This window comes from Camelus dromedarius, chromosome X (genome assembly GCF_036321535.1).
Source record: "Camelus dromedarius isolate mCamDro1 chromosome X, mCamDro1.pat, whole genome shotgun sequence".
In the NCBI taxonomy this organism is placed as follows: Eukaryota; Metazoa; Chordata; class Mammalia; order Artiodactyla; family Camelidae; genus Camelus; species Camelus dromedarius.
In genome coordinates this window covers 36544812-36560960 of record NC_087472.1, presented here as the reverse complement: position 1 = coordinate 36560960, position 16149 = coordinate 36544812, and the positions used below count along the sequence as shown (strand labels likewise).

Below are 16149 nucleotides of genomic sequence, written 5' to 3'. Positions count from 1 at the left end.
ATTGTTCGGATGTTTTAAAATTCATCAGTTGAAGGACATTTATGTTGCTTCCTGGTTTTGCAGACTATGAATAAAACCACTTTAAACATTTATGTACAGGTTTTTGTTTGAATATACTTTTAATTTAGGTGGAAAAATACTTAGGTTTTGGATTGCTGGGTGGTATAGTAAGTGTATCTTTAACTTCAGAAGAAACTGCCAAATTGTTTTACACCAGCACTGTATGAGGAGAGTTCCAGTTGCTTCACATCCTCATCAGCACTTAGTATTGTCAGATTTTTTGAATTTAGCCATTCTAGTAAGTCAGTACTGATATGTCCTCATGGTTTCCATATTCATTTCCCTGATGACTAATGATATATGTGACATCTTTGTGTCTTCTTTGGTGAAGTATCTATTCAGATTGTAATCCCATTTTTAAAATTGGGTTGTTAGTTTCCTTATTCTTAAGTTTTGAGATTCTTTATATATTCTGGATAAAAGTCCTTTACAGAAATGTGATTTGCAAGAAATTTATCCCTGTTGGTGATTTTTCTTTTTAGTCTCTTGACACTGTCTTTCAAAAGCAGAAGTTCTTAATTTTGATGAAGTCTTATGTTACAAAATTTCTTTTATAGATTTTACTTATGATATCATATCTAAGAACTCTTTGCCTAACCTAAGATCACAAGGATAGTCTATATTTTCTTTTAGAAGTTTAAAATATTAGGGTTCACATTAAAGTGTGTCTATGATCCATCTTGAATTAATTTTTGTAGCTGGTATGAGATATAGCTTAAAGTTCATTTTATTTTATTTTATGTTTTGCATATGATTATCCAAATGATGCAGCAGCATTTGTTGAAAGGCTATTGTTTCTCCATTGAATGGCCTTTGCACCTTTGTTGAAAAATCAGTAGACCCGTAAGTGTGGGTTTATTGTGTATTTTTTGACTCTCTATTCTATTCTATTGATATATTTGTCTAACCTCTTGCTAACACACTGTCCTGAAAACTAGTTTTGTATTGTCTTGAAATCACATAGTGTGTGTCCTCCAACATCTGTCTTTTTCAAAATTGTTTTGGCTATTCTACTTCCTTTGCCTTTCTTTAGAAGATGTAGGACTATTCAGGTTATCTAGTTCTCCTTGAGTAAGCTTTGGTAATTATATCTTTCAAATAATTCATCCCTTTCATCTAAGATGTTAAGTTAACTGGTGTAAAAGATATTCATAAAATCTCCTTTTAATCCTTTTAATATCTATAGGATCTATAATGAAGTTTTCTCTTTTGTCCCTTCATTAGTAATTTGCATATTCCATTTTTTATGTAATTGTTAGTCTTACTAGAATTTTATCAATTTTATTAATAGTCTTAAAGAACCAGGTTTTGGTCTCATTGGGTTTTTTTTCCTATTGATCTTCTGTCTTCAATTTCATTGACTTCTGCTTTTTATTATTCATTCCTTCTATTTTCTTTTGGTTTATTTTGTTCTACTTTTCTTAAGGCATTGATTTGAGACTGTTCCCCTTTTCTAATATAGGTACTTAGTGATATAAATTTCCCTCTAAGCACTTCTTTAGCTGAATCCCACCAATTCTGATATGCTGTGTTTTCATTTTCTTTTTTTTTTGAGAAATTAAAAGTATTTATTAATCCATTTTAAAATAAGAACAATAAACCACTATATATTAACATAAATAACATATTTTGGTGACAGAAAAAATGTATTTTTCCAAAACAAAAAAAAATTAGTGATAAGATTGTTATGTTTTACATTTTTGCAAATCTCTTTAATATCTAACTTCATCTTTTTTTAACATTTTTATTGATTTATAATCATTTTACAATGTTGTGTCAAATTCCAGTGTTCAGCACAATTTTTCAGTTATTCATGGACATATACACACTCATTGTCACATTTTTTTCTCTGTGAGTTATCATAACATTTTGTGTATATTTCCTTGTGCTATACAGTGTAGTCTATTCTACAGTTTTGAAATCACAGTCTATCCCTTCCCACCCTCCACCCTTCATTTTCTTTTAGTACAAAATACTTTCTAATTTCTCTTTTGATTTTTTCCTTCAATCCACAGGCTATGTATAAATTACTAGCATATTAAAAGTGGTTCTGTCTTATGCTGGAGTTCTGTGTATGGAATGTTTCTTTTTTCTATATACTTTTATGTTTTTATTTTGTTCTTTTTCTGTATTCTCCAATTTTCTACACTGAGCATGCATTACCTTTGTAATTAGAAAATAATCAATTAATATAAAACAACACTGTACATTTTGTAGCACTTTATAATTTACAGGAGATTTATCTAATCTTCTAACATTTGCTTGAGAAAGATATAATCCGTATTTCATTGGTGTTGAAAATTGAGATTGATAGAGTTAAATGACTTGCTCAATACCACACAACTAGAGGTAGTTAGGATTCAGACCCAGAGTTTCTGATTCCTAGTTCATCATCCTGAAGAAGTTAGAAATAAAGGTTTGAAAAGTAAATTGGAATTTATCTTGTGGGAAGTTGGAAAGAATCACAGAGGGTCTTTGAAGCAGTAAGTAACTTGAAGCATTTATCTCAGTGTAGTTGTAATTTGAATCTCTGATGACTAATGAGGTTGAATCTTTTCCTGTTTATTGCCTGCTCTCATTTCTTCTCTAAATTGCTATTCATGTCCTTAGATCATTTTTCTATTGGGTTTGTTGGTCATTTACTTATTGGTTTGAATGATTAAAAAATGTTCCAGATACTAATGCTGTATTTATACCAATACTTTATTTGTTGGAAATATCTTCTCCCTGTTTCTTGCTTGTTTGTCTTTATTATTTCAATTTTGGTCATCAGGGGAATGTCTACAAGGGAGTGTGTGTGTTGGGGGGAAATTAATGTGTTTGCAACAAGAGGAGTCTTGGTTTATTTTGACTTTGTGTGATGGGAAGGAGGATGGGAAGCAGGAGCTAGAAGAGGATGGGATTGGAAGACAAATCATATGATTTGGAAATTTACTTACTTGTTATTTGTCAATTACTTACAATAGTGGCCACAAAGTGTAGTGAGAGACAGTAAAGAATGAATGTTGCCTATGTTTGAGAACCTTTTACCCTGATGGAGAAATAAGACACGTAAAAGAAGACAAGTAACACAGTATGTGCTCAAGTAACTGTGGTACAAGATAAGCTGTGGCTATCAAAATCTTTATTCCAGCAAAGGGAAAGGAGATATTACTTTTAGTTAATTGGGGGTTTTCTGCATAAGAAGTCTGTAAGTTGAATGAGAACAAAGAGGAGCTATGTGTGTTTTTGCTCACCATTTTATCCCCAGCACTTAACATAGGGCCTAACAAAGAGCAAGTGCCCAAATATTTGTTTAATGATTAAATGATATTAGCATCCATTAGCAAAGCCATTTGTAGAGACCTAACCCAATTTGTGTTTAGTCCATCACTCCTATACCACCACCAGGCAGCTCTGAGAGTGTTGTGATAAATCAGCATTTCGGACATTAGCTTGTATTTCCAAAGCAAGGGAGCACAACCTTTTCCTAAAAGGACACACAGTGTGCTCTCTTATCTTACCCTTACCACAGAGTAGTAGTCAAGATTTTGGCTTCACTCTCAGGCAAACCTGGGTTTGAGTTTCATGTCAGCTACTAACTAGTTATATGACTCTTGATTTCCCTCATCTGTGAAATGAGACTAATAGTGGATCATTGTAGCATCAAATAAGGGAAGCATGTAAAACACTGAGCCTGTAGTAGGGGTCTATAAAAATTTCCTATGTCACTTCTCTTGATGTACATGAAAATGCATGGAACTTGTGACTACCTGTGGATTTTGTGACTTGGTCCATATTTTCTAACCAGCATATTCTCCATCTTCTTCCTCACAGATTCAGAGACATATTGCATGTTCCAAGACAAGAAGTACAGAGTGGGTGAGAGATGGCATCCTTACCTGGAACCTTATGGGTTGGTTTACTGTGTGAACTGCATCTGCTCAGAGGTACAATCGCTCATGGCATGTGATTTCCCACTTTGCTCCTCAGCACATAGAGATGCTTTCAAGTGCCTAGATGGCCAGGGAGCATGAGTGATAAAAGCCTAAGAGAAGTTGAGAAGCAGATTATAAGGAAAAATACACATCTCCTGTCCTTTTTTTTTTTTTTTGATAGCTTTTTGGCTTTATTTTCATGTGATCTCGTTTTTTGCTATAGACAGATACTGATGTCTCTTGGCCAAATGAAATAGGACATGGAAAAAGTGGAGTGGAAGAAAAAGCTCAATATAATGCCTGGATTGTAAGAAAAAATCATTTTTGAATACTGGTGCAAGATTGGCCTTTAAAAAGAGATTAGGACAGTTCGTAAATTGGTTCATTGGAAGAGCGTACTTTATGTTGTTTCAGCCAATAACTATAACTAGGATTGAGGTTGTGAAAACTTGGCCTGTTTCTGGTGAGGATTAGAGTTCTCTTGGCTTGACTTTGGCTCTTGTCCAGTCACACAAAGAGGCATTTGAACAGCTTAAATGCCATCTTTGCAATAGACAAAACAGGTAGTCCCATCTTCTTTCCATGGCCTTGACCCAGGACCACAACTATGGCCCATCTTTCTGAATAGCTTCTACTGTCAAGGACTAGGCCAGGGTTTCTCAACCTCTGCACTATTGGCATTTGGGGACAGATAATTTCTTGTGAGAAGCTGTCCTGTGCATTGTAAGCTGTTTAGCAGCACCCCTGTCCTCTAGCCCCTAGACCCCAGTAGCACTAACCCCAGTGTGACAACCAGAAATGTCTCCAGACGTGGCCAAAGTTACCTGGGGAGCAGAATGGCCCCTTGTGTAGAACCAATGCCCTAGGCCAATTGGGAAGGGAGGCCTTGTACTAGATCTTGAGAATTGAGAATTCTGAATATAGAGAAAGAATTTTCAGGACTAGCCTCTCACTTGAGACCTCGTGGAAGAACTGCAACTCCTCGCTAGTGCCCAGGTAGAGCAGGAACAGTCACTTGCAAGACTGATTCTTTTGCCATTTGAACAGAAAATTGGCTTTCAGAATTTTGAGTATGTGTAAATCGAACCTTTAGGCAACATTAGGTGGTCTTAAGAGGCTTTAGAGCTCTAGAATCAAGACAGACCAAGTTTCCAACCCTGGCTCTGCCACCTAGGAACCATGTTACATTGAACAAGTTACCTCACCTCGCTGAGATTTCTTCAACTTCCTCTTCTTTAAAATGGTATAATGGTATTACCTATTTCACGGGGTTATGATAAGGATTAAATTCACTAATTCATCTCAATTACTTAAAACAGTGCTTGGCCACAGTTAATATTTAAGAAATGTTAACTGCTGTAACATCACTATCATTATGGTTATTATTTTTATTAATCTATTAATTCTAGAATAGAAATCAGTATAAAGCATTGAGGAGGAATCAGTTTAGATCTCAGCCAGGTTTCTGATGTGCTTTGGTGATCTCGGGACACGACCTGGCTCTGAGAAGTGACACGCAAGGAGGCCCTATGGTGTTTCCAAATGCAACACTCAAAAAATTTATTCTAGAAAGTACATGAGAAAAGAAAAAGGGTTGTGGTAAGGTGATTCAGATTTGGATGAAAGACATCTGCCTCTTTAAATGGCTAAGACAGTTATTAAATAGAGCATCTAGAGACTGATTAACTGCCTGGTATGGCATGATTGTGTCAGATTCTTGACCCAACCCTTTGAAAATGGACAGCTAACCCTTGGGGGCTGAGGCTTTGCTGTCTGCAGGGCAGTGAAAATGTTAATATGATCCCAGTGCCAGCGGTTCAAGTGCTAGGCATCTTCTCTTTCTCCATCCTTTTCATCACCCTCTTCCCCCATTAGAGCCTGACAGATACAGGTAACCCTTGCTCCCGATAAATTATGGATGAAAAATGTTAATGCAAAATTGATTTCCAAAGCCTTCCTTTGTTCTAGGAATTGTTGAAAGCAGTCAAACGTAGGGATCTTGTAATTGTAAATCAGGCAGGGACCCAGTCGCCCCCTCACCTAGTCACACTAGCTTATCAGCTCAATTCCAAACTCTAACTTGTTCTCAGAAAAATTTTGACCTGAAAGGAAATGAGGAGAGGAGGCACTCAGCTTACTGGACCAAAGCAGAGTTCTGTGGAATTCAGGATCCATGTGCTAGGGTAATATCTCTTTGCCCAGGGGTGGGTAGCAGCTTGTGGGACCCATCACTCATGATCCCTTTTTTCCATGCTGTTGGGCAGGTGATTATGAAATCAGACTAGGCTCTTGGAGAAGACGTGCAGAGCTGGGGGATGGTAGAAACATCACAGAGCCAAATCAGAAGAAGCCTCCCACTAGTTGTGGGAGGCTTTGAAAACTGGGGCAGTAGTGATCCCAGCCTTAGAAAAATATGCCAATAAGCTATCATCCAAACCCAGGGAAGGGGCTAGTGATGAGAAAAGGGAAGAAAATGCTGATTTCATTCAGTTTCTTGGGAATGCATTATTCACCGTCTGGGTGAGTCCCCGCATGACTGTTTCCCAAACTGGCATAATCCCAGTGACCTATGAAAGACAGTTATTTTTTGTTGGTGGTATTGCCTCCTCTCTTTCAGAATGGGAATGTGCTTTGCAGCCGAGTCAGATGTCCAAGCCTTCATTGCGTCTCTCCCGTGCATATTCCTCATCTTTGCTGCCCTCGCTGCCCAGGTAAACCAGCCTGCCTCTTTCTTCCCAGCTGTGGTTCTCCTTCCTCCCTCTTCCACCCAATCCACTCCGTCTTCCTAATTCCCCGGAAAGGAAACTTCCAGACAGAAATCACAATAGGATACTTTTAGGTAGCCTGCACTGGCCCCTAAATACTGTTTATAGCTCAAGGTGGGCACATTCTAGGTTCTAACAAGTTATTGAGTTCCAAGTAACAGATTTTCACTGGGCTTTTAATATTTGAAGGTGAATGTCAACTCGGGGAAGGGAATTGTGGCCCAGAGATTTTCTGCCATAAACAGCTTCTTCCTGCCATGAGCAGTGGACACCAGGGGAGTTGTAGCACAGAGACATGTGTCCTCCACAGTTAGTGCTGGGACTGCACCCGAGTATAGCTTCTAAGTGATAAGGGGCTGTTTATAAATCCAAGGAGCTGAACCAGTGAGGTTTATGACAGTATAAAGCTGCCTGCCTGCTGAGTGGTCCCCTCCCCCAGACTGTACAGTTATTATGTATACGTCGTTCAGATCAATGCTAAGAGGGAGGCAGACAGAATTTTTCACAAGGCTGTTAGGACATCTACCTTCATGGTTTGCAGCTACAGTGTTTGTATGAGGCAGAGGCTCCCTCAGTGACACTGTTCATGTCTGACTGGGGCCTGGCTCCCATGCCAGAGGCGTGCAAACACAGAATGATTCAGAGAATGCCTGTGGGCCTGACAGCAGTCTTAGGAAAGGCTAAGTGACAATCTTGGCATCTGGGCAGTAGAAACTTTGTAGTCCTGTAAGTCGGTTCTGATTGCCTCAAGGACAGAGGTTCTTGAGTTGGGGTCTGTGGGTGGGCTTTAGGGGGCTAGTGAACCCTTTAAAATTGTTTGCAGCTTTTGGTGTAGCTATGTATATGTCTAAGTTCCTTTAGAGATGACCCATAGCTTTATTGGTATTCCTAATGGAGTGTACATGACCCTAAAAATATGAAGAACCACCGGTCTATAGCAAAAATGGTGCTTTTTTTAAGTAGTGAGGAACTTAAATAGAGAAAGCAAAAGTATCAGGGCAAAAATGGTAGGAATGGGGCTAAGAATGAGGTTCAGTAAACACGTAGTTAACTGAAATGTTACAGGAATGGAGATTTTGTTTAATGGAGAAAAAACCCCCAAACCCTTTCTGTCACCACCTTTATAATGTATACTATCCTACATTGGTAAATACACTCTGATGGACATCTGGGATTCTTTCCCAGATGGCAAAGGGTCATGCCATGTAACAGGCTTATCATTCTGAGTATTGGTGACAATAGTATATGCTTCAAGATATGAGAGACTGATTGGCATATGATCAGCCTAAAAGTTGATTTTGGAATAAATCCCTAAATGAGGTTTACAGTTGTTGTATGTGTTTATTTGCTTCTATTTAAACTGGATTACAAGGGCTTAGTATGGGACTTTAAAAAGAAATCTACTACGTTACCTGTCAAATACTTTATAAAAGCTTTTCCCCCCAGAAGTCTCTAAAAGTGGTCTAATGTCATAGGAGTTTATCTAAACTGCTGTGTACAGATTGTTCTTCCCTGGGAATGAGGTTGGGGCAGCTGCCTAACAGGAAGCAAGTACTAAGAAGAAGGAAAAGTATAAGCTGGCAGTTCTTTTGAGAGAAAAAGAAAGTATCAAAGAATTGAGGTCATAAATCCCAGAAAAGAGAAAATGGAAAGAAATAAACACCATTATCTTTTAAGACTTAAAAAGTCCATTTTGTGGAGTATAGAAACAAGCGGTTTATTTCCTTTGCCCCTTTGTTCTTGTGGATCACTTCCTTGTGAGTTCATTTTTCTTTTTCTTTTTTTTTCTAATTGAAGTATAGTCAGTTTACAATGTTGTGTCAATTTCTGGTGTACAGCACAATGCTTCAGTCATATGTGAACATACATATATTCATTTTCATATTCTTTTTCACCGTGAGCTACTACAAGTTATCGAATATAGTTCCCTGTGCGATACAGTATAAACTTGTTTATCTATTTTATATGTACCAGTCAGTATCTGCAAATCTCAAACTCCCAATTTATCCCTTACCATCCCCTTTCCCCCTGGTAACCATAAGTTTGTTTTCTATGTCTGTGAGTCTGTTTGTTTTATATTATAAGTTCATTTGTCTTTTTTTTTTTTAGATTCCACGTATGAGTGATATCATATGGTATTTTTCTTTCTCCTTCTGGCTTCACTTAGAATGACATTCTCCAGGGCCATCCATGTTGCTGCAAATGGCATTATTTTATTATTTTTATGGCTGGGTAGTATTCCATTGTATACCACAGCTTCTTTATCCAGTCATCTGTTAATGGACATCTAGGTTGTTTACGTGTCTTAGCTATTGTAAATAGTGCTGCTATGAACACTGGGGTGCAGGTGTCTTTTTGGATTAAGGTTCCCTCTGGATATATGCCCAGAAGTGGGATTCCTGGATCATATAGTAAGTCTATTTTTAGTTTTTGAGGAACTGTCATACTGTTTTCTATAATGGCTGCACCAAACTACATTCCCACTAACAGTGTAGGCGGGTTACCTTTTCTCCACTCCATCTCTAGCATTTGTCGTTTGCATTTTTCATGTTAATTGTAACCTTTAACAATTCTTTCTGTGATACTAAACAGAACTAACAGTTCAGTGGTACTAAAGTTCCTTCATCCTTATATGCAGAAAATGTGTTTATTTTGCCCTCATTCTTGAGTGATAATTTGGCTGGGTATAAAACTATAGGTGCACATTTATTTTCCTTCAGCACTTAGAAGATATTAATAAATGGTTTCTTGATGTCCTTTGTGGATAAGAAGTCTCCTCTTTGATTATAGTTCTTTTGTAGGTAATCTGTTTTCTCCTTCTTCTAGCTTTTAAGATTTTCTCTTTTTCTTTGATACACACAGTGAGGCATGTAGATGTGTGATTCATTTTTATTTAGCCTACTCAGCACATGACTTCTTTTTGGCCAAAGGACTCAAATTTCTCTTCAATTTTAAGTCATTATTTTTGTGAAAATTACCCCTTCTTCTTTTTTCTAATTCTTAACCTCGTCTTTGGTGTATGTTGTTGCAGCTCATTTAATTGACATTCTGTGTCTCTTAATGTCTCCTCTATTTTTTCCCCCATGATGATATATTGGTATATTCCTTGTAATAATACATTACTTCAGCTCTGTCCTCCAATTCATGAATTCTTTCTCCATCTCTTTCATGCCTACTATTTAGGCTCTCTGTTAGGTTTTATTTATTGTTTTATTTTTAATAACTATGTTTTCCCCAATTTTTTAAATTAGGTTTAAAAATATTTACATGTTGCTACTTTATAAACCCCTGTTATTGTTTCTTGGGGTCTTATTCTCTTACTTATTTCTTTAAGGTATTTAAATATTTAAAGTCCATTTCTGATTGCTCAAATATCCATATGTTTTTCAGGTGTGAATTCTCACTTTTGGTGGGTTTCTTAATAGCTTTTCTTAGTTCTGGATTCCCCCTTGTTTTCTAAAATTGTTGTTTAAGATCTCATCAGCTGTGGGGGTTTTCTCTTGCATTAGCCTTTCCTTTCTTGTGCTAGCATTATTTCGGGCCTTGTAGTTCACTTAGCTCTAAACCAGATCATATATTGGTGTCCCACCTTGGGCTCCCTCATACTTAGATGGTTTATTTTTACCTCTATTTTCTTGTGCAGTGCTAGCCCCTGATAATGATCTTGGATTGGGAACTCAGCTATAGCTGCCTACCTTGGGCAATCAAACCATTTGAGGAAACAACCTTGGGTGGGCAGAGCTGTGTCAACCCCTATTGACATGTGAGAAGTGTGACCCTACTCCCCAGCTTTATACAGAAAGCCACTTAGAGGCCATAGTTCTTGCTCAGCTGTCTGGCCCCAGCTGTCTATATCCAGTCCCAGTTGCCAATGGACCATATGTCTTTGTCCCCCCATTTATTTGTGTACTTTCCTCTGTGTTTTATTTCATAGAGAGTTTCCTTTTGTTTCTGAGAATGATTTTGCAGTTTTAAAGCCTGGTTATTTATTTATTTATCTGTAGTTTTATATTTCACATCTTACTCTTCTTTGTTTGGAAAATAACAGGGAGTTTTCTCATGTGCTGTCTCTGCCATATTGAACTGGAATGCAAACCAGCTATTCTTTCTTTTTGTTGAAGATAAAACAAGAATAAACATGTTTAAACCATAGCAGAGAAGAATGGAGTTTGATAAAAGAAAGACCTTTGGGACACAGTGGTGGTTAAATCCTAGAATAAATGACTAAGGAGAATTATAGTCTCTTTACTGAATATTTCTGGAAATAAAAAGGTACCCACCCATCTGAGATAGAGTTGGCAGTTTTGCTTTGAGACAGGGCAGTGGATGTGATGACTCCTCTGTATTCCTTCCATCCCAGTGATTATTAGGCATGAGGAAACTCATGCCTTCAGGGCCACAGGAATGTTTGGCCAAAGGAAGGGGCTCTGGTTTTCTGTCTTAACCCAATGGAAGGCACTGTAATGAAAATGTCTTCACTTAGAAATAGAATATTTAAAGACCCAAGATGATGGACAAGTTCTATATTAAAAAGAGAAAACAAACAAGGAAGCCATATATCCAAGGTTTTGGTTTTACATGCTATCCTATAGCAGAATCAACTTCAGGGAGTGTTTATTGGATAGTGATGGACTGGTGGGAAGCTCCTACCTGCCATGCCTAGAGCTCATCTTCCACTGGAGGGGACAGAGACTTTACCTCCTATGTGTTTCTGTGTGCCCCATGGCTCTTGCTTTCTAAACTCCCTACCCCCTGAAATTTCCAAGGTTCTCACTTGCATTTGAGGTTGTCTTCTGTAGTTCCTGCTGAACCGTGGGAATCAGAGTGTGCAGACTGCTTTTCCAGAATTACCAGAGAGAAATTGATACTGATTCCCATGAATAACAAGTGAAATTTTTTTCTCCATCACTTCCCCAAGTCTTCATGGCAGAGGTCAAGTCTTGGTCACATACTGCAGGGCTCTGCTGGGCCCAGAGAGGCTGGTGATACACGGAGGCTAGAACATTCTTAATGAAAAAGTAAAGACTGCATAGAAGTCAGAAAGTTCATTAAATTCATCCTAGTCTCTAAGCAGGACTCTTTGTTGTTCCTGCTGAGAGATTTGTAAATTCCGTATCTTCTCTTTTGGTGGAGTAGAGTGGTAAAGGAGGGAGGGGGATAGAAAGAATATGACTTGTTTCCTTTTGTTCTTTATGTATAATTTTACCACCAAAAAGAAGACTTTTAGGGGGAAGGGAGTAGCACAAGTGGTTAGCATACACAAGGTCCTGGGTTCAATCCCCAGTACCCTCTCTGAAAAAGTAAATAAATAAATAAGAAACCTAATTACCTCCCCCCTAAAAAAATGAAAAAAAAAATTAAAAACAAACAAACAAACAAAAAGAAGACTTTTATAGTGACCAGGAGCCTAAATCATGATATTATCTGGCAGTTTTCTTAAATGGCCGTTCCATGAAGAATTCGCTATTCAGAATGAATTCTTCCTCTATTCCTTTCATGCCTACTATTTAGGCTATCTGTTGGGTTTTATTTATTGTTTTATTTTTAATAACGATATTGTCCCCAGTTTTTTGAATTAGGTTTAAAAATATTTACATGTTGCTATCTTATAAACTTTATAAATTTGGGTTCCCTTAGAGATATTCCAGCATTCCCAGGTCATTAAAGAGGTGTTATAAATTTGCCAAAATATCCTATTTGATCTGTTACCAGAGACCTAATCCTGTGTTTCCTTTCAGCTAGGTGTGAAAAAGTTTAGTTCTATGATATGGTTTTAATAGGGAGAGTGACATTGTAGTTTTGCCAAGAGTGGCATTCCTCACCCCAGTCTTTTAAATTCCAGGTAGGTTAGGGAAACAACCTTTCCATTGATGCACTATAGCCTGTGTGTTCCCATTAAGAGATGCTGGAAGCCCTCTGCTCTTTCTCTCTCAACAGGAGTTGGGTAGTAAGCTGGCTAGCAAATACAGGCATTTCTGCTATAATGCAATATGTGCATTTCTGAAAATCCTCCCATTTTGCGAAATTGTACACTGAAAAATAACAGGGCTTAAGGAAAAAAACAGGATTAGAAAAAGCAACTCTAAAGTTATGCAACTTTGTAACCAAAGTACTAACAAAACAGCTATACTAATAAGATACTAGCATGGTTTGAAAAGTCATCTTAGATTTCTATTAAATCAAAGATTACAGTAAGTATAGACTTCATTCTTTAAAATGGTGACATTAGGTTGAAGGAAGGGGGTATAAGGAAGGGTTGTTTCCAAGTACACTATTTCAGTTGTGTTAGTATACTTAGTATTTAGCTGCTGTCACTTGATGGTGCAAAATATTAATTTGTGGGAAAAATCATGTATGAACCAATGAAATTTCTATTTTATACCAACATCATGCTCTTATCTGCCACTCACATATGAACAAGTTTGGATTACACAAATCTATACTATGCAGAAACAGACTGCATAAGATGAGGTAGATATAAAGCACTTGGCCTTGGACAGTTTAGCATTAGGGTTGTAAGTCACCCAACCACTTTGACTCTGTTTTTTGGTCTGTAATCCTGACCTACCTGCACATTGTGCTCTCATACATTTTAAAAAGGGGACCTAATTCTAGGACTATGTCTGTGTCTGTGACTTACAGTATTACAGTAATCAAATAGACAGGCCTTTTTTGCTCCCTCCAGTTTTTTAAGGGCAAAAGTTCAAGGGGGAGATTTATTTATTTTTCATTGTGGTAAAGTACACATAACACAAAATTTATAATTTTAAAGTGTACAATTCAGTGGCATTAAGAACATTCACCATGTTGTGTAATCATCACCACTAACCTAGTTCCTGAAATTTTTTACCACCCTAAAAGGAAACCCTGTGCCCATTAAACAGTCACTTCCTATTACCCCTCCCACCTCCCACCAGCCCCTGACAACCACTAATTTGCTTTCTGTTTCCATGGATTTTCCTATTCTAGACATTTCATGTAAATGAAACCATACAATATGTGGCCTTTTGCATCTGGCTTCTTTCACTTGGAATTATTTTTTTAAGATTTATCCACTTTGTAGCACATTTCAGTACCTGATTCCTTGTAATGATTGAATAATATTTCATTGTATGGATATACCACATTCTGATTATCCATTCATCAGTTGATGGACATTTGAGTTGTTTCTACCTTTTGGCTATTGTGAATAGTGCTATGAACATTCAAATAAAAGTTTCTGTGTGGCATATATTTTTGATTATTTGGGGTATATACCTAGGAGTGGAATTTCTGAATCACATGGTAATTCTATATATATGTTTAACTTATTGAGGAATTTCTTTGAAATATTAAAGCCATCTCACTTTTCGCTTTATCTCTTTGAGTATCTGCTGCCATCCTCAGGCTTGCTGCTGTTGCTATCATCCATGTCAGCTCTCCATTGCTCTCTGCGTTTCTCCTTTTGTTGTTTTCTGAATTCTGTATTCACTTGCCTCTTGGATCTTATTGAAAAAGATCAATTCCTTTTAAATAATAACAGTAGTTAGCATATTCTTTTCCTCCACTAAGGGAACTACGAAAGCCGTAGTTTACAAGGGCTGTTTCTTTCCCTGGAAAAGATTGGTATATAGAAAAAACAAAACAAAAGCAAAAAACAAACAAGCAAAAAAAAAAAAACCCCAAAAAAACTCTAAGTCCAGAGCTATCCAAAAGCGTGAGGATTCTGGAATGCTGGTCTCTAGATAACAGAGGTTTTACTTAATTATCATTGTTATCATTGTTAGTTTTCTTATACTGATTGTTGACATGTCACCATAGAGATGTTCACTATTGATCAGTATGTTTTTTTTTTTTAATGTTAGTAAGGAAAGTCTTTATTTTTTTCTATTTTCTTTTTCTTTTTTTCTCTTTTTTAAATATTTAACAAATGCTTTACTGTGAAAGTAGCTTTCTCGATGTCCATAATACAGAAACACTTTCACAATCCAATAAACAACTTGAAAAGTTTTACAGCACAAGAGTAACTGTAAGTTTCCAATTTGAATGAGGTCTAAAATACACAAATCAGGACCCTGATCATACAAAAGGATAATATTCAAAGGAAGCTCACAGTTCAGAATCATCCTACTGTCTTTGTGGAAAACCCACAGCAAATTTTTTTGTAATAATTGGGTTTAACAGTATTATAATTCTAATGAACAAGTTAAATCAGGGATCTCTAAATTTTGGAATCCCACTGTTAATCAACTACAAACAAATATTAGCCCACATCTATCACCAATGACTCAGATGTTTCTTTCTAATGAATTGACCGTTACATTTCCAAAGTTCTTAAATGGCCATCAGACCATAGAAAGACACTTCTCTAGGCTCCTGCTTGAAACCAACAGCTTCAGCAGACTGCTGGCCTTGATTCAGGACCAAATATTGATCAGTATGTTGATCACTGTTCATATCTCTACTGACTGCCTTCTTACCTCTCAGACCGCTTTCACTGTCTTCCATGCTATATTTCCATTGTTTTCCTCATACACTTGGTCCTTGAACACTGTGCAGGGTATAAAGGGTTAAAACTTCTTCAGGAAAGTGACATCCAACTTGCCTTCTGCCAGGTGAGGTGATCTTTGTCTCTGGTAAACCCTGGGGATTTAGCTGCTTTTTAAAAAGAATGTGATTTCCTCTTAGTATTCTAGAAGCCCTTATGCCATATAAGAACAAGACTTTTAGAACACTGTGACTTTCTGTCATGGTAGAACAGAACTCTTCTGTTTCTTGCAATGAGCATTAATCAAACCTGGCCCCACACAAAGGTGAAGAAGGTGGCATATCCTTGAGGGATACCGAAAAGCTCCATTTGTCCCAAATAAATCTTCCATGTGCTTTCTGTATTTAAGAAACCTCCACCATTACAATCACTCTTCTGGGTTAAGACATTGTTTCCCTAAGTTTGTTACATGCATAAAAACACAATTTTATGGGATTAAAATTAAAATATAGGGTTAACTAGAGAAAACATTTATATGGTCCAATAAACTTGAGAGTTTCTGGACTAGAGATAAACAGGTTTCTTTTACTGCAGAACTTCTCAGAGCCTTTAATATATTAATATGCATTATGAATCTATAAGCGAGTGTATAGGATGCAGTATTTTCCAAACTTATTCAGCCATGGAACCTGTTTCTTGTAGAGCACTTTGCAGCATTAGTGTTTAGTATATGTTCTAGGAAATCTTGGATTATGCCATTCAATTTCTAGAAGTTATTTATATTATAGCAATAAGCTATTGGAAAATAGGTATCTTAGTTTGGGGAAGGCCATTAGGGTAGCAGGCCATTTTAGAACAAGACCCCCAAATTAATGTTATTCAAACTTTAGTGTGCTTAAGGGGATTTGATAAAATGCAGACTCTCAGGCCCTACACTAAA

The 16149-nt window shown here is 37.1% G+C and overlaps 1 protein-coding gene and 1 non-coding gene across 5 annotated transcripts in view; one reads left to right on the top strand and one right to left on the bottom strand.

The window, feature by feature from the left end:
* Positions 1 to 16149, top strand: part of CHRDL1 (chordin like 1) — a 123116-nt gene that overhangs the window by 19611 nt on the left and 87356 nt on the right. For all 4 annotated transcript variants that reach the window (XM_031445650.2, XM_031445648.2, XM_031445652.2 and 1 more), the window contains exons 3-4: positions 3877 to 3989; positions 6595 to 6688. In XM_031445650.2, the coding sequence (XP_031301510.2) occupies positions 3877 to 3989; positions 6595 to 6688 (207 nt within the window). The remainder of the gene's footprint in view (positions 1 to 3876; positions 3990 to 6594; positions 6689 to 16149) is intronic.
* Positions 15012 to 15148, bottom strand: LOC116151090 (small nucleolar RNA SNORA2/SNORA34 family). The gene has a single exon (XR_004134874.1). It is a non-coding gene; the product is annotated as a small nucleolar RNA SNORA2/SNORA34 family (small nucleolar RNA).